The following is a 19,491-nucleotide window of genomic DNA, read 5'->3' on the forward strand; positions in this document are numbered from 1 at the left end:
TTTCTGCGCTAGTGACATGAGCAGAGCACAAACTCTGCATCTCTTCATGCGCATATTTTACTACGTGTTGTCCACACAAACTGCTGAACCCAACTATTGAGCCTTTAATTTTATTTTCTTTCCTTAAAAAAAGAAATTAATGAACTAGGAAAGATATGACTCGCTATTAAAAGTTTTAAACCATAATACGCCTACATACTGTATGTTGGAAATCAAGAGCACAAATGAGGAATGTTGAGTGGAAATAAATCTGACCTGGCTGTTCACACTTAAGGCACACTGGAAAAAAATCAGATACGTTTCGGATTTATTTCTACATATGAAAGTGGCTCAGATCGTATTTGAAAATGTAAAGGGCACGTTCAGCCTCGAAAAAATGTAGGAAAACGTTTATTTAAACGGAAACTATAGTGCATTGAACACCCTGTTGTGTTACGCAAGCGTTGCAACTATGGCAGCTGAGAAGGAATTCTTTGCGTTCTTTTCGAAACATTTTCGGAGCCTGATGAAATTGGTTTAAATACGTGTTTAATACTACAAAATATGCTCGATGTTACAGTCACTGCCCTTGCCATCCAGAATAGCCGAGAACATCCCAATCGAGTGAAGGGATATGTGGAAACTGTGGTTCCTAATTATGGTGATCCAAAATTTGCCTCGCATTTCAGGATGACAACGCAAACATTTCTTTTAATGTCTTCAATTGTTGCATACACCAAGCTGCAATGGACACATTTGTAAAGGACTTTAGTTGGATCCATTGTGCACTGCCTTTTTAATATGGCGAGGTTTATATACACGTCGCTGCTGATTGGATAACACCTGACACACGCACCAAACGAGAGAAAATGTCCCTCAAAGCCCTTGCACACCGTTTCACACCGTTTCGAGGAAACGTTGTTCAACCCGGAAACCGTAGCAAAACGGTGCACAACGTTTTAAGACTGAACGTGCCCCTGATTCAAAGCACTTTTGGCTGTTCACATGGTCATCCAATTAACAGGTCTTGCGTCATATGTGAGTGAACAATTTGGGCCACTTTCAGCTGTGGTGTGAACGTAGCCACAGTTATGAATTTGATGGAGGTTTATGAATGTGATCAGGGGTTCAAAAGGTTCTGAAATTAATGTGAGAAGTTTGAAGGGTCAGGGCATACTTTGGCCCACAATGATAGGCTCTGCAGCCAATGACATTGTAGTAAATGACAAAAGTTGGATTTCATTGCATATGAAACATGGACGTATGTTGGCCAAAAAAACTAAAACAAATAAAAAGACATTCACAGTTATGATTTGTTAGACTTACATTCCCACATGCCACATGCATTTGTTCAGTAAATATTCATAACTTTATGAATCTTTAGTGTTCATCTTGTTTTGGTTTATAGCTTTAAAACGGTTTTTAAAGCAACATCGTTGCATTAACACTTTAACATTTTTACAATTGCCATCAGCACAGCAGGGCTCTGGATCACAGAAGACACTGACCAAGTTTTTTAGCCTGATTGTGAGCATCATCTCCCAGCTTGTTGAGGAAAGGGTTCTCCTGTGTGAGGAGAACTTTCACGTCCTCCACACTGATGTTGATTATTCGGGCTCTGATGTAGGGGCAGAGTGTGTAAATACCCTGGAGAGACAAATCAGCAATGAATTACCTTCTCTTTCACAAACACAAACCTTTCTTATATAAGAAAACAAAGTATGTAACCAAGATGGTTAGGTAGCCTAGTGCGAAAACACATCATCCTTTTCATCAAAGGAGCCTTGGAAAAAGACCAGACACTTTATCCATCTCTTTATCTATGGGAAAGCAGAATAAATTCAAATACACATAACAGATGTTCCTTTGTATTTAAAAATCAATACATTGCTGTCGAAAATAGTAATGGAAGTTCTATCTAGTGCACATACAAAGGCAGGTTGAGGTTATTGACGGCATATTGAGATTAATTTGCATCCCTAAAGACTGCTGAACCTAGTTTTGAACAGAAAAAAAAAAAAAATTTGACATCTTAGTGTTGGTTGGTCTCTAATTATAGACTGATCACTGCAGCACTACTTAATTTCTGAAGCCTTTATGGATAAAATTACATTAGTGAAAAATCACAATTATACATTTCAGAAACACCTTTGGGATGAGACTACTGCAGCTCCACTGGAAAAAGATTTCCGACTCATTTTTTAAATAATGCAAACATGGCTGCACAATAGGAATCTTAATTTCAAAGATCAAATGGTTCCTACATTCTCCGCAAACAACAAACTTAACTAAGATGTTTAACACAGATTGAAATGAAATGAGAGGGTTGAATTCATTTTTAAATGAATTCTGATTATCAGATATTCTTGAATAAGGTGTTTGCAAGAAAAGATTTCCAATAAATACAGGCCTATGCCAGCCAGCTGTTTATTTAAGATTTCTAGAAATCATAATATTTTAAAGGGAAAGTTCACCCAAAAATGAAAATTCACTCATCATTTATTCATCCTCATGATATCCCAGGTGTCTATGACTTTCTTCTGCAGAACACATTAAGAAAAATTTAAAAATATCTTAGCTCAGTAGGTCCTTAAAATGCAAGTGGATGGTCATTTCACTTTTGAAGCTCCAAAAATCACAGACAGTCAGCGTAAACCTCATTGATACGACTCTAGCTGTCAATGTCTTCCATAGTGACACGATCACTTTTTGTGCAAAAAAGATAACTATTTAGGTACTTTTTAACTATAATCCATCGTTTCCAGTCAGCAGCAGTATACACGCGATGTAATCGCGTTGGCGTGTTCATGTGAGAACTGATGCATGTGCAACACACCCGGAAGAGCAGCACTGTTTACAAGCGAGGAGGAAGAACGCGGTACAGAAGCTTCATTGGTTTTGGTTTAGATCTGTATGTTTTTCACAATGGTGCATTTGTGTGCTTATCCTGGATGTCTCAACAGAGAGAAACGTGAGATTATGTCCGTAACATGCCAATACAAAAACACTGCACGAGAGACTGCGTGAACTCAGCGCTCTCGTGACGTAAACACGCATACCGCTGCTGACCGGAAGTGATGCTTTCTAGTTAAAGTACTTAAATATTGACCTTTTTCACACCAAAAGCGATCGTATCACTTTAAAGACATTAATTTAACAACTGGGGTCGTATGGATGACATTTATGCTGACTGTCTGTTATTTTTGGAGCTTCAAAAGGTCTGATCACCATCCACTTGCATTTTAAGGACCTACTGAGCTGATATTTTTCTTCAAATGTGTTCTGCTGAAGGTGAGTAAATGATGAGAATTTTAGGGTGAACTATCCCTCTAAACTTTAAAAGATACTCACCTCTTGTGCTAGTCTGAATGCACAACCAAACTGCTCGCCATCTGTATTCCTGGACCACACCTTCACTCCTGCATTTATAACCTGCACAAACAAACAGACAGAAAATATCATATAACTAAGACTATCAACTCATTAACAAAAGTAACTGTTTGACATATGTTGATTAATCAAATTATTATCACAAATATCAATACCTGCTGAGAAAAGCCCCCAAATGAAGATAAAGACATGACATTAGTGTGGCAGAAAAACAAAATGGATACACATTACAAAAAGTGGCTTTAGAAGTCAATATATTGTTTGTTGTATTTACATTTCATTATCATTTGAAATGGAAATACATTTCAATCACTGGCCCACAGTCCTCAGCAATTCATTTTGGAATTGAGTTTGTCAATCTGTCAAAGGTAAACTTAAGGGGTCATGCTATTTTTAATTGTTAATAAGTGACATGCGTTAGATGTTTTTCAGCATCTCGCGCTATAAGCGCACCATGTTAAAAGTAGTTCAACTTTTTAAAAAAAGCCCGTCTTGAGACGACCCCTGCATTGCTCCGTTCAGTTGTTCAGCACCTAGATGTTTATAAAGCAAGAGTGCATTGGTATGCGAGCAGGTCTAGGGGCATGATTTGAATGCCTTAAGTTTCTTTTCAAAATAATTAGTTGTTCTAAAACACTTGAAAATTGACAGCCCTAGACTAACTTCAATTATGCAGAGCAGAAATATTACAGCAAGAAGGATTTTATAGGTAGTTCTTTGTCTGAAGACAGTGTTATTGTAACATAACTCCAGTGATGACTGTTTACATTAGCAGCAGATGGCTGTTCCATACTTGATGAATGTGGAGGCACTAGAGCATAGATAGAGATGAGATCATAGAGGAGCTGCCGTCCCCATCTGCCTCAATGCCATTCTCAATCACTGCTACAGCTGATGAAGGACCTTCAGAATGTTTTTTTTTTTGTGTGTGTGTGTGTGTGTGTGTGTGTGTGTGTGTGTGCGTGTGTGTGTGTGTCCTTGCCTTCATCCTCTCACTGTTGTTGAGCAGAACATTGCGGAGTTCTTTGGACACCATGTACAGGTGCCTCTTCTTGCCTTCATGGGTTCGAGTCAACACATTAAGCTTGGGGAAATCGGAGGAGAGGTCATAGAAAGCCCTGGAACAGCCACAAACACAAAAAACACACATCATTCACCACAGGGTTAGCCACACAGAGTAAATGTTTGTGTGCACTAGGGCTGGGCAAAGTAGTTAAAACATAAGGGATATTGTACAGTCAGCCGGTCGTTATCAGGGTTTATTTTCTGATAGGGTGGTCAGAAGTCTTGTATCACACTGAAGGTGTTTATTTCGCAATGATGACAGGCTGACAGCTCATTATCCTGCTTATTTGTTAGGTATCTGTGTAATAATTAAATGAACATTTTATTAGTTTACTTGTAGAGATCGCAGAGCGATGCAAAAAAAAGTGATGCATTATGGATGACCGGTCCGATAACACTTTATCCCAGGATTTGCGGCCATTATTCCAAAATTAGATCCCTGGATGGCGTGATTGACCAATTAGAATTGAGGATTTCAGAGAGCCATTTGATATACATCACTTCTTTAGCCATTCGAGTACCAGCATATTTGATTTACATCTCTCAATATTTCTATATATGCTCTGAACTTACCAGAAATAAATTTACATTGTTCAGCCATTTGACTACCGGTATATATTATATACACATCTATCGATATTTACATATTGGCTCCGAAATAATCTGAAATAGTTGATATTTTTCAGCCATTTAAATACCACTATATTTAATTAACATCTCTCAATATTTATATTATATATATATATATATATATATATATATATATATATATATATATATATATATATATATATATATATATATACACACACACACACACATACACACACACACACACACACACACTTTTAGTGGCAATCTGACAACAGGTAAATCTGACATAAAATCTCTGGATATTTATATATATTTGCTCTGATTTTTATATTTCAGTCAGGAGAACCGTCATCTGAACCCACAATTACTTGAAGCAAAGTAGATTCAAAATGTTTAACTGAAATCCCTTAAAAATGTTACACCGGACTTTCGTGACCGATTTTTAGGGTGTTGATGCAAACATATCGTTGAATTAGAGTTTTGAATCAAATAACTGAAACAAAGTCTGAACCAATTCAAGAACTTACTATATGTAACACTATTTTAGCTATGGAAGAGAAAATCAGAGACACTCTGAAAACGTCGGTCATAACATGCTCATACTTGCCAGTCCCAAGACAAGGAAAGACTGTGAAACTAGTCTATTGATGCAGTTTCTATTAAACTTGATGGCCAAATAAAAAATCCATTAAAACAAACTGCTACTTTCACACTGAGTGCTTTTACTTGCACACAACTATGCTGATAACTACCAAAAATCAGCTTATTAAAAAAAAAAAAAAAAAAAATGTACATGAGATTTGAAATCATCAGGATATTCTCTGCTTTTGACATTAAAACATAAACAGGCAATGTGCAACCGGGGTAATGGTTCAAAATCAGTGCGCCTTTCGGTTTATGTTTAAAACCATTTATGACCATACCCCGATAAAGGAAAACTGTTAAGGCATTAACATGACATTAAATGACTTGTCGGCTGTTTAATCTGTGTAAGATCCTGCATGTAAACAAGCTTAATTTTACATCAGCAGCAAAATCAGCGAATATTTGATATATTGCCCAGCTCTAGTGCACACAGCGCAAAACACACACTGCGGCATATGGTATAGCGGCAGAGGAGTTGTCTCCAACTGTCTAAGTCAAAATGGCAGTTTGCCAGTACTGTGGCTCTGTGTGCATCTGCGCAAGGAAATTTAACATTCACCACAAACAAGAGACAGTCACAATGACTGAATGATAATAATTTCCTCTATTCATGCGATTGGATCAGGTAGGATGTGTAGATGTGCGAGATAGATGCTTATATTTACTATAAATGTCTGTTACAAACACATTAAAGGCTCCAACCCACTCAACAATAGTGTACATATTGAGGCATGGTGAACATACTGTGGGATCAGACAAACACGGTGTAAAAAACTCATAGGCAAGATATAACAGCATTTGTAAGAACAGTATTTGTATTGAGTAGAGAGGGCTTTGTAAATTGAGAAGAGAGGCACTCACTGGATGGGAGGAAAGATGGGGTCATCCTCTGTCAGAAACACAAAAGGATCCTCTTTGAAGCCAAAGAGTTTCATCTTCTTTGGAGGAGGAGGGCTGGAACAGAGAGAGCACTTGATGTCAAAGGGGAGCACAGTGACTGCAAATGAATTGCAGTACTATACACTGTCCACCGGGGAGCAGTGTGAAATATAATCGACAGGCCTGAAGCAGTGGTTATGTTTATGTACTAGCTTAACCTCGTGCAACCCCGCGTCCACATGCGTGGACGTAGTATTTTGGCTTTACCTTACGCAATGCATAATTTTAATTTAAATGACTGAATACTGTTCACAAGACTCTAGACTGTCATTAAAGGGTTAAACATCTGGTGCACCGAGTCACGTGACAACAGCATGGCGTCGATTTCCGTGAAGTGCTTCTACAGGCGCAGCGCCAACAGAAGTGCCTCTGATAAGAAACCTCTACATTTTTTTCACTGAAACCTGTTTGGGTGTAAAGAGTAGCATCTCTAGTTTTGTTTGATATGCTGCTTTAAAAAAAAAAAAAAAGAAATAATTCACATGTCAGCGCGCTGACAAATATGAAGTCCACATGTGTGGATTTTGACACATTATTCCCTCAAAAGTAAAAACAATTTAAAAAAATATCAGTTATTTTGAATAACTGTCAACGTTTACACATCTGTGGGTCATTTTGCTTCATTTTAATATATACATTTTGTTATTTTTATTTTATCACTTTACGATATGGTCCTATTCATTAACATTAGTAACTGCATTCCTTTATATTTACTATGCATTTTCACACTGAGAATCAATGGGTTAATCCAAAAGCTGAAAAATGTTTCTTTCAGAGGCTTTATATGGGAGTTAGGATGAAAATAAGGTGCATTTTGAACTGTTCTGAGACCAGTGCAGACAGACAGCACACTGGAGGATAAATCATCCACTAAATAGGGAGCAAAGGGACATCCTGTAGCTTTCCATGCAGCCATGCGCATTCACTGCGTTCCAAAATTTCCATTTCAGGCTACATGTTTGACAGACATGGGACAATGATAAAGTCAAAATAAATGTTTAAAAATTGCAGACATAAGTCCTTCAGAGTCATTCGTCACACTGGAAATGGAAGGTAAAGTTAACTTCAATGCATGGTATTACATTATTACTGTATGGGATACAATATTCTGTGCAGTGTGCTGTTAAATACTGCATATTTTGACACATGTAGGTTTGCATTTTATGCATACTAGAAAATGTGCACAGCAAACATCAAGGAAAGCAAAGTTTGTTTTGCTTTTTTGTCACTGTCAATATTTCCATCTATTGCATCTATTAAAAAGTAATTTTATTACAATTACACTCACAAAGAGCCATTTTTAGCCAAGAGGTGAGCATAACTAGAAATTTGTAGATTCACTATAGACTAGGGATGTCCTGATACCATTTTTTGGAGAACAAGTACAAGCAGCTACACTTCCTTTTCAGAACTCGCCGATACGGAGTCCGACACCTATTTTTGGTTTATTTATTTTGTAATGTTGCAGTTTTTAAATACTGTATAAATTATTATAATTTTATGTAATTACTATAAACAAAACCAAGAGAGCTGACCTGCTGATTTTATTGGTTTAAAACCGAGATGTAAAGACAGTCTATCAATAAGGTTTCTTTTGCCAATTTAAGGGACTCTTTTTCATTACCAGAAGCATCTCTACATGTTAACATGTAAGGCCCTATGAAATCAATTTATTTATTTTTCCCAAACTCTTATTTTTCATATTCCATATTCAAAAGTTTAATTCAATTGTATCATTTAAGGGTGTCTAAATAAATGAATTCAATAAAACTTTAAATCAAATGAAAATAGAACAATTACCAGTAATTTTCAACGTAACATTGCATTATTTTTTATCATATGAAGTGCTTTTATACAGATCCTCAATATAGACCATTTTGTCAAGTGCTGTACAACAGAGCATCACAGAGGTTAGGCATTGCTTAAATAGAATACAATTAATACTTATTAATATTACAGTGAATTACATACATTTACAGTAGTGATATGCATGTCATATTTTTGTCCATTTAAATGGAGCTTTTATTTTGGTGGGGCTTTTATTTTGACGGATTACCCAGTCAAGCCGGTTTATGACGCCAGCTTCACAGATCCGGAAGAGCAGCTCGCTACCTGACCCAGTGTGATAAAGGCTGCGGTTTAACCAACTAAATATATAGTTGTAAATTTGTAGAAATGTTTATTGTATTAAATTGCAGCTTTTGCTGTCAAATAATCACACTAGGACATTGGATTTGTGGATTCAATTTGTGCACCAAATGTTTACGCAATGACATTGGTACGTCAGATGGTATCGATTCTTGACATCGGAGCATTTTTACAAGTACGTGAGCACAGTATCGGCCCCGATTCCGATATCAATATCGGTATCGGGACAACCCTACTATAGACCATTTTCATGACAAAGATTGAATTAATTTTCATGACTTTTCCAGAACTGGAAATCACAATTTTATAAATCCCTGATACCTCAAGGTTTTCTATTAACGTAGGGACCCTGTAAGCAGTATAAATAATGGTAAAATAATCGAATTATTATAACCAGTATAGATTAGAGGTTGACCGATATATCGGTGCCGATAGTTGCTTTTTCGAACTATCGGTTACTGGGAAAAATCAAAGACAATAATTACTTTTACGATTAGTTCTGTTTATAATTATTCCCTTTTATAAGGTTATAAAAAATTATTGCTCCAAAGAGGGTTTTTTTGTTGTTGTTAAGTAGATCATGCTAATTTTGACTGACGATGTACCAAAGGAAAAGGGTAAAAGTCTGTTTTTATTGCCGGATTGCTGATAATCTTCTATTGATAAATCTACTGTTGATGAATTACTGCTCATACAGTATTTATTAGCCTATACGACAATGTTTACTTAATAAGGTTTATATCATAATACATCGTAGATAGGCCTGTCGTGATTTTTAAATAGTCTGAACATAGTTATTTGATCTACCTGCGATTATTATGCATTTTAAATTGTAATCACATTTTACTGTCCAAATAAGAGTACGAACGGCGTGTTCCAACAACAATAGTGTAAATGCAAATAGACCAAGACTACGGTTGACCAAAGAGACAGATAACCTTCTTAAGGTTTATGATGCACACACACACCTAAGACAAAAGTATGACAATTTGTATGAAAATTAATCCTCAATTGTGAGAGCAGTTAATCGTCATAACCACAATTATTTAGTTGACAATTAATCGTCAGCCAAATTTCACGGTTGTGACAGCCCAATTTGTTTGTTCGTTTCTTAACACCATGCCAGCTTCGATGGCTATTTTCATGGCGAAAACCAGGTTAAAATAAAAGTAAAACCAAGTTGTTTAAGATTCACTTTTCTAAAAACTCTAAAAATAAATTTGGATTAATTTTGTTAAACTTTCCAAGGGTGTCAACAGAATAAGAGTTTTCTCACAGGAGTAGAAATATTACAATCCAATAAAATATGTTTGATAGACAGTGGGCTCTGACATGATGCACATATGGGGGGATTCCCCTGATAGTAAAAATTTGTGTTTGAGTCTTAAGTGGCCTATCCGACATCGTGTATAAGCAACTTGGTCCCAGTGGTTATTAAAAGAGAAGAAACTTCTGGTCCCAAAAGCAGGATTTATTTCATGTAATGTTTAAGCACTGATCCCATTCTGATTGCCACTTGCTTTTGATGTAAGAATTTATGATTGGTTTCAGATCTGTGGAATGTATTGAGCATTTTGAGTTCTGTAGATAATGCTTCGTTGGCAGCATTATCTGCTTGCTCATTTCCAGAGATTTTACAGTGACCAGGAACTCAGCAGATATAGTTACAATTTTGAGCTTCAAGAGATGACAATTTCATTGGGTATCAGTTTTAATATATTCTAGTGCTTCAAGACATGATTTTGAATCAGAAATCTTAAAAAAAATCCTGTTGTTGTGCATTGTCAATGAACTTCAGTTCCAACAGTAGAGCATTGGCCTCTGCAGTGAACAGCCCAATTTGTAGATGATTGTAAGAGTGCTTTTTTTTCTCTTATGCGTTTGTGAGAGCTGGGAGCACAGACTTTTTTTTTTTTTAAATGAGTCCCCAGTGTATTTCGGGCTTGATTACAGCTTAAAGTCCTGCATTATGAACCAAATTGTATTTTTTTTTTTTAAATGGTTATTACTGATATTTTGCTGGCAAAAAAATCTGGGATTTTATTCATTTTGGACTCTTGTACTATGTCTGTGCCTTTCAAAGTAAAAAAAAAGACTAAGATTTTAACATATAATAAATCGATTTAAAAAACTATTAGTCGATTAATCGGTTATCGAGCTTTTCCACCAGCCTAGCTATCGCCAAAATCCACAATTGGTGCCACTGGCCAAAACGTCTATATACTGTAGGTGCATCCCTAAAAACCCACTGCACAAGAACAAAAAATAAATAAATAAACAGAAAAGCTTCAGAGAACAAAAGAATGGCTGATCATGGTGGAGGACAGATCACCACTCACACGCCCACACATACACCTAGCTGAGGATACTTACGCATAAATATTCTCTTTCTTGGCCTCTTGGAGGTTCGGGGTATCTGGAACAGATGGGTTTCCCTCTGCAGGAGTCTCGCCCTCCACTGTTTCCACCGGGGCATCAGTGGGAGAGCCGTCTACAGAAAGGACCTCAGTGGATGACTCCCCCTTCTGCAGCTCCTCTGCGGGGGGCACCTCACTCAAGGAGTTTGCCTCCTTATTACGAAGCTGGATAGATGGAGAAAGAAAATGTGGTGTTGAGAGAATGGTATTGATGCACATATGCTAGCATCTTATTTCAAAAGGCAATGACAAATAGGCTGGATTCATCCTAGAAAATAGGTTAGCTGAAGGTAAGAGGACAGAATGACAGATGGAGTTAGTGCTTAGTGCTTAGGGAGGCTCCCCATTTCCTCTTAAACAATACTGAATCCTTCTTCAGGAATTCAGGCCCAGCTTTAAAGCTGAAGTGTGTAGCTTACAAAACAAACAAAAAGCATACAAATGACAGAATTTTCATTTTTGGGTGATCTATACTTTTAAGAAGCTTAAGCACTGCATAGCTTAACAGTTCAGAAGAACAGATCACATCATCAAGGCTGAAAAAGGTTCAGGTACAAAAAGAAACAAAAGGGTAGAAGGGTAAGTGTTAGGATTTGTGTGAGCATTTTGGATGACATGCATGTAAAAACCACAGGGGAAAGCACAACTGGTTAGATGTATAACAGAAATCTAGTTAATATTAGACACAATCTTAGCAGAGCGTCTTCTGATACCTTTGGGTAACGGCGGTTCCATGGCATGGGCGCCTTCTTTACCAACACAGCTACAAAGAACCCGCCTGTGTTCTGGTGATGGGGCAGTATTCTCATACTGAAAACACAAACACATACCAAATGTACCGCAACAAGGTTACGACTTGAGAAAAATCAATGTAAATTGGGCCCACAGACTCTGTGACATTTTCTCAACCAAATCACCTTGGTATTTCTCCAAACAAAACAGGGAAGCTACAATCCACTCAGCTGTGTGGTGGTGATTTACTATGGTGGTATACTGCCATCAGGTGTGCAGTTTTGGTAGAAAACAATCGACACAATATGCACAATTTAAAGAGATGGCAGCTGCAGTACAAGCTCTTTATGCTGGACACTTAAGACACCCTAAATGTATGGATGTCACTGCATTACATAAAATATCTAAACAAGTGGCACTTAAATAAAAGAAACAAACTCAGCAAAAAAAGAAACGTCCCTTTTTCAGGACACTGTATTTTAAAGATAATTTTGTAAAAATCCAAATAACTTTACAGATCTTTATTGGAAGGGTTTAAACAATGTTTTCCATGCTTGTTCAATGAACCATAAACAATTAATGAACATGCACCTGTGGAACAGTCGTTAAGACACTAACAGCTTACAGACAGCAGGCAATTAAGTTTTTATAACTGTGACCTTAGGACACTAAAGAGACCTTTCTACTGACTCTGAAAAACACCAAAAGAAAGATGCCCAGGGTCCCTGCTCATCTGCGTGAATGTGCCTTAGGCATGCCTAAGACAGCGCTACAGGGAGACAGGAAGGACAGCTGATCGTCCTCGCAGTGGCAGACTATGCGTAACAACACCTGCACAAGATCGGTACATCCGAATATCACACCTGCGTGACAGGTACAGGATGGCAACAACAACTGCCCGAGTTACACCAGGAATGCACAATCCCTCCATCAGTGCTCAGACTGTCTGCAATAGGCTGAGAGAGACTGGACTGAGGGCTTGTAGGCCTGTTGTAAGGCAGGTCCTTACCAGACAACAACGTCGCCTATGGGCACAAACCCACCTTCGCTGGACCAGACAGGACTGGCAAAAAGTGCTCTTCACTGACGAGTCGTGGTTTTGTCTCACCAGGGCTGATGGTCATACTCACTTTTATCATCGAAGTAATGAGCGTTATACTGAGGCCTGTACTCTGGAGTGGGACTGATTTGGAGGTGGAAGGTCTGTCATGGTCTGGGGTGGTGTGTCACAGCATCATCAGACTGAGCTTGTTGTCATTGCAGGCAATCTCAATGCTGTGCGTTACAGGGATGACATCCTCCTCCCTCATGTGGTACCCTTCCTGCAGGCTCATCCTGACATGACCCTCCAGCATGACAATGCTACCAGCCATACTGCTCATTCATGCGAGATCTCAATCCCATTGAGCACGTCTGGGACCTGTTGGATCGGAGGGTGAGGGCTAGGGCCATTCCCCCCAGAAATGTCCGGGAACTTGCAAGTGCCTTGGTGGAAGAGTGGGGTAACATCTCACAGCAAGAACTGGCAAATCTGGTGCAGTCCATGAGGAGGAGATGCACTGCAGTACTTAATGCAGCTGGTGGACACACCAGATACTGACTGTTACATTTTGACCCCCCCCCCCCACTTTGCTCAGGGACACATTATTCCATTTCTGTTAGTCACATGTCTGTGAAACTTGTTCAGTTTATGTCTCAGTTGTTGAATCTTTATGTTCATACAAATATTTACACGTTAAGTTTGATGAAAATAAAAGCAGCTGAAAGTGAGAGGACGTTTCTTTTTTTTTTTTTTGCTGAGTTTAGTACAAGTATTAAACCACTGGAGTCACATGTATTACTTTAATGCTGCCTTTAAATGCTTTTTGGAGCTTCAAAGTTTTGGTCACCATTCACTTGCATTGTATGAACATACAGAGCTGAAATATTCTTCAAAAAATCATAATTTGTGTTCTGCAGAAGAAAGTCATACACATCTGTGATGGCATGAGGGTGAGTAAATGATGAGTGAATTTTATTATTTAATATTCCATTAAGGCAAAACATTTAATAAAAAGCAGCATTTTGTTAAACGTTATTGGAGCATGTCTATAGTTAATGCGATGAACTACACCTGTGTGAACTTTAACATCATGCATCCACTAAAAATGACTTTGGGACCAGGTAGTAAAAAAGTAATAGCAAAAATGGCCAAAAAAAGTGAAGTCAGTTCTTCTGAGAAAAGGGTTAGTATTATTTACTTGCTGATGAAGCTTACATAAAATTGTGTTATCTAATGCAATGACATCCATATATTATTACAAATAAAAGCAGCTCACCATCTCTCCAGTCTCATATTCGCCAACTTTTCTGGGTCTGTTGGGGGAAACATGGTGGGTCTGATCTGTGTGTGTCGACTTGTTGGCACTTCTGACCAGTCTGAGTACCACTGACCTTCTTTGGTCATTACCTATAATAGAGCAGAATTAATAACAGAGCCAAGTAATATAGGACTGTTCGAACAGCACGATTCATGGTGTTTCTTGCATCTGCAACGAATGGTTTACATAAGCTAATGCTGAGACAATGCAAAGGAAATATGCAAATCAAAATACCATGGTGTAAATAGTTGTATATTAATATGAAAGAGAATGGAGGTTAAGAATATAATACTTTCCAAGCTGTGATTCCAGGCATATATTTTAGACCGGGGAGATCTGCAGAGGCATCTGCTAACTCTAAGGCACCTGAGAAAGATCAATCAGAAGAAACATGAAAAGAAGAGAGAAGGAAGAGAGGATAATGGAAAAATAAAAAATACAGTCAGCCTGTCTCTGCTCATTCAAGGTTTAAAATTTAAAGGTGCACCTAGTTATTTTTGTTTGTTTGTTTTGTTTACAGCTTGCTGGCCAATACAACATTGGACTCCACCTTTATACTGACATCCATCATATATACTTAGAAATATATTTTTTTTATTTTTTTCAGCCATGTGTCATCCAACCATTCATTTATTCTGCAACCGAAAGTGTCTAACAACAGGGGGATTACTGAGATTTAGTAGTATACAGTTAGTCATGTGATCTCAACATCGTGTCCACCATGAGGGACTCTGTTTATAGAATAAAATAGCTTTTTCTAAGCCACTGATATGATTCATCTCATGTGAGTGGACATCATTTCAAATATCTGTACTATGAACCATCTGTGCTGATTTCTTTAGATTTAAAAACTATGAAAAGCACATTTTTACTCTGTGATCCAAAACTGAAGTTACCTTTCGTATTTCTGTTTTTTTACTCATATAAAAGGAACTCGTATCACACACACCATATGAATGACTTACACAATATAAGATGGATATGGAGGATGTATACTGTTGTATGTGCTTATTTCAAGTAGGGCTGAATGAAGCCGAACGTAGTCTCCTTTTCTGAGTTGTAACTGACACCGCGTCTTCTAAAAGCAGCGCGATAAACATGACAACGGTCAAAGACATCCGTGTAATGCATGTTATATGCACAAAAACTTCAAAATAGTCCAGATGGGTCTCATTTGGTGTTCAGGAATAGTTGGTCACACTAGGCCTGTCTCTCTCCCTCTCGGTTTACGATACAAACTGAGCATCAGTGGGCGGGGCCAAGGGTGCAATGACATGTTGTGGGGCATGTAAATGCAACTGAGAAATGTCTTGTGACTTCATGAACACAGTTTTTAAAATGAGACGTTTCAGCAGGGTGGGAACTATAAATGCTCTTTTTAGACTGGGGAGGAAGTTCTGAAATTTACAGTATGTTTGTATAGTACATATACATGTCAAAATATCAAGGAATATTAGATTTTCCATCTCATGACCCCTTTAAATGTACTCAAGGTAAAAGTAACTCCAACATGGCTCAAATAACATCTTTATTAGAATGCAAGGCAACTCGTAAGAGAAATCAAAGTTCTTCTCATTACAGAAACAAAAGGTCTTTTTTTTTTCTTTTTAAAACGTGCACCACATAGGAAGTTGTCAGTGTAATTTGACAAATAAATTAATTTATTTATTTGAAATAACCCAGATGTTCACAAATAACAGTATAAATTAAGAAAACTGCAAATACTCTTAGCCAAAGTAGATAATTTTAGTAAAGTCTATCTAGAAAGTTATCCAAAAAATCAATACCTAGAAATTAAGTTTATCTAGAAAGTACTGTATATCAGATATTACGCATGTATAATCATACAGTAAACCCCTGCAGACAGAGTCCATGCATAAGAAAATTCAGTCTAGACAAGTTATTTTTTTCCCCCCCAGTGGACATTGAGAAAAAAAAAAAATGGACATTGAAAAAGAAAAAAAAAGATTTAGACCTCTAAAACATGGTATCCATTAAGGCTGCATGACTGACTGAATTAAGATAAAAAATGCAATATGGCAGTGGCATCAAGACAAGCGCTACGAGCAGTTTTTTTTTCGCTTCCTTATTCAGCCTTTGGTGGATTGACAACGCATTCAGCGTTTGCAAATATTTATTTTAAAACCTTGATAAAAAAATAAAATAGTCAAAACGTAAATTCAAATTAATCGATCAAATTAATTACAAATTGCCTAGCCTTAATTTCAAGTTTTTATTTATGATGGTAGATGTACCTTCACTCTTCTCCAGCAGGGCAGCAATGACAGCTTCATCCTCAATGGGATTCAGAGAACAGGTGGAGTACACCATCCTGCCCCCTACTGCCAGCTGTTCAACCCCACGCACAGCGATCCTTATCTGCAGCCTGACAGCCAATGAAGAAAATTAGATTTAGACCATAACAAACTGCTGTGTTCTGCAAACACTGCAATCTCAGACTGCAGAGACAGCACGCATGCACACACGCTGACAGGGCAATACACAAAGAAACGACTCTTCATTAGATACATCCTGTTTCAGTAATCAGGTACAGAAAGCACTGCTTAAGCAAACTCACTCCAGTTGGCAAATAAACATCCCTCAGTAAAATGCACTCATCTTACCCATGGAGCTGCAGGCTATTGCTAGTTGTCCATTTTTTCCACACGTCAATGTTTTTCCTCATCGTTCCGTCACCACTATGGAGATAATTTGATATTTCATTAATGCAAAAAACAAACTTACAATTGTGAGGCTAGTGTAAAACCATGAATATATTAAATCAACCTTTTATAATGGAGCGCAACAGTGACTAGTGTCTACTTTTTCAGTGGCCTTGGTTCTGGAAGTATTTTTCCCATTCTTTTTCTCCATAGGCAATTCAAAAAATTCTTAAGCAAACAGTTCTATACCATGAGCCAAAACGACAAGCTTAACAACCAGCTTAACCTTTCAACCTTTCATCTGAAGCAAAAAAAAAATTCTGAAAAAAGTACAATTCTATGTACTTTAATGGAATGAACAACTCATCTCATAAAGCATTGCAAATGATGCAATCAAACCAAAACGGTGGTACAATATAAAAACTACTGCTTTATATTTATTGATTATAAGTAAATTAACTTATATTTACTACAATTTGAAAGTGGGAAACCAACTCGATTATGACTTCTCTAATTGGTTGATCTTTCTTTAGGATTATGGGTAGTGAAGTTCAGTAAAAAAAAAAAAAAAAGTTAAAAAAAAACATTGTTAAAAAAAATAAATGTCTCCATGGAGATAGAGAAAGTGGAGATTTTTGAAACTTCCAGAACCCAGCTGTTGTGCTCTTTTAGATCTTAATAATGAACACAAATTAAAGACATGGTGGTAAAATATAACGATATCCTGAATCAGTCACTGCGGCATCCATCTACAAACAGTTTTATTTTATTTTTATCAATTACATCAGTGTTCGGTTAACAAGACAGCAAATGTTGCTTCAAATAAAACTACCATTCAGGAATAAACCCTTTAAGTTAGAGAACTGCAGTTTTATGCGGGCAATGAGGAAAAAGCCATAATTATATCTTTAAAGCTGACCTGAAATCCTCTCATCGACAGAGAATTGTTTAGACAGCAAAAACAGCTTGACCACATTGTGTGTGTAAGACGTTTGCCCTGCCTGGCACCGAACAGACAGTGTTGTGCTTGGCACCTGGTTCTGCTCCAGGCCAAGTATAGACTCCACCAAGTATATGATGTTACATGCTGGGAAGATGCAGTATAGACTTTGCTCAAATGAAAACACAGTGCTCTGGCAAGTGCCTGCCTCCATGAAAATGATCCCCTATTGATTTAAGTGGTCATTACCACAACTTCACCATCTGTACATACATTGAGTGGTTTCATAATCTACATTAAATGTACCTACAGTACATTTCTGATTCAAGTATATTGTAGCGAGAGACTCTAATGAAGCAAACACTTAATGTTAAATACTATTTTACACATCTGTGCTGTTCTTCCTTTGAAATTGTACTTACAAAGCATTTTACTTTCACTGTCTGCATAGAGTCTGCTCCATTTTGCATCTTATTCTAGAACATAGAAACGGCCACTTGGACAGGAAGAGACAATCTGACCAACATGTAAAATAACCAAACACAGTTTGTGTTTTACTGTGTTTAAAGGCGGCTGGATATGAAACTGTTGATCCTACAATAGAGCTGCACAATTAATCAAAAAGAATCACCATTACAATTATGGCTGTCGCAAATAATCCTAAAAAGTGTCAACTTCTGAATTCCATTAAAACCAAAAAAAAGACATGTCCATTGCGTGCATGAATGCAATGACGAATCAGAACATTTAGATTAGTCTGGGTGCAGACAGAATGAGTTTTTTTTTGTGCATCTTCCATGATTTTGTTGGAAAAATGGATTTAAACGTGCTAAATTTTGTTAAACTGAGTCAAGAGTACTAGTCTTGAGGCTGCTGAAGGTATGATCAAATTAGCTAAATATTTACTAAACACACAAGAGGCAGAGATTGTAGAGAACTTCGTCAATGATGCATGCCCCAATTCCGCAGAAATCGGCAGCGTTTTCTGGGATTTCTGCATGCGCATGGCTATCAGTACTTTGTCTTCAGAGTGAAAAAAAGAGAAAAGTTTAGTAAATTCTATTAATCAAAATATTTTCATTCATCTATTTGTGCATTCATATCAGGTCCAACAGTACAATAATGAAGAAGCAGGTTGTCTAAAGCTGGCACAACACTAGCCGATTTTTCCAGTAATTTTCAGGTGTGGACTTCATGACCACAATCCCTAGTCATACAGAGGGAGACGAAGAACGCATTAGCATCTGTCAGCGGGAGGCCATTAATCACTTGATCATCTGGACTTCCTGCCGAGTTAATGGCTTTAAAAACCACATCCGGTTCACTTGGAAAAAATCGTTCTGTCACTGAGGCGGGGTCTTGTGTTCTCGTCAAGTGACCAATGAGCTTCTTTAACTGAAGAACTGACAAGACATGAAGCTGATCTGACTGTTTTCATCACACTCAACTGCATATCATCACTAACGCTGATTGTAATCCATAGTGATTCTGTCACCAAGTGCTTTTCCTGCCTTTTTTCCCCCCTTCAATAAAATTACATTAGAAAGCAGAGACACTACAGTCTTTTTATTGAGCGTAATTTCTTTACTCACTGAACGATGCATATGGACATATGGCCT

General features: G+C 37.4%; 1 protein-coding gene across 2 annotated transcripts in view; it reads right to left on the bottom strand.

Moving 5' to 3' along the window:
* LOC127421446 (RNA cytosine C(5)-methyltransferase NSUN2-like) overlaps positions 1 to 19,491 on the bottom strand; it is a 33,335-nt gene that overhangs the window by 7,565 nt on the left and 6,279 nt on the right. For both annotated transcript variants that reach the window (XM_051664497.1, XM_051664498.1), the window contains exons 8-17: positions 16,894 to 16,968; positions 16,525 to 16,655; positions 14,562 to 14,635; positions 14,228 to 14,358; positions 11,891 to 11,987; positions 11,134 to 11,342; positions 6,535 to 6,627; positions 4,352 to 4,487; positions 3,331 to 3,411; positions 1,488 to 1,626 (exon numbers count right to left, since the gene is read on the bottom strand). In XM_051664497.1, the coding sequence (XP_051520457.1) occupies positions 1,488 to 1,626; positions 3,331 to 3,411; positions 4,352 to 4,487; positions 6,535 to 6,627; positions 11,134 to 11,342; positions 11,891 to 11,987; positions 14,228 to 14,358; positions 14,562 to 14,635; positions 16,525 to 16,655; positions 16,894 to 16,968 (1,166 nt within the window). The remainder of the gene's footprint in view (positions 1 to 1,487; positions 1,627 to 3,330; positions 3,412 to 4,351; positions 4,488 to 6,534; positions 6,628 to 11,133; positions 11,343 to 11,890; positions 11,988 to 14,227; positions 14,359 to 14,561; positions 14,636 to 16,524; positions 16,656 to 16,893; positions 16,969 to 19,491) is intronic.

Source organism: Myxocyprinus asiaticus, chromosome 30, assembly GCF_019703515.2.
Source record: "Myxocyprinus asiaticus isolate MX2 ecotype Aquarium Trade chromosome 30, UBuf_Myxa_2, whole genome shotgun sequence".
NCBI classification, from domain to species: Eukaryota; Metazoa; Chordata; class Actinopteri; order Cypriniformes; family Catostomidae; genus Myxocyprinus; species Myxocyprinus asiaticus.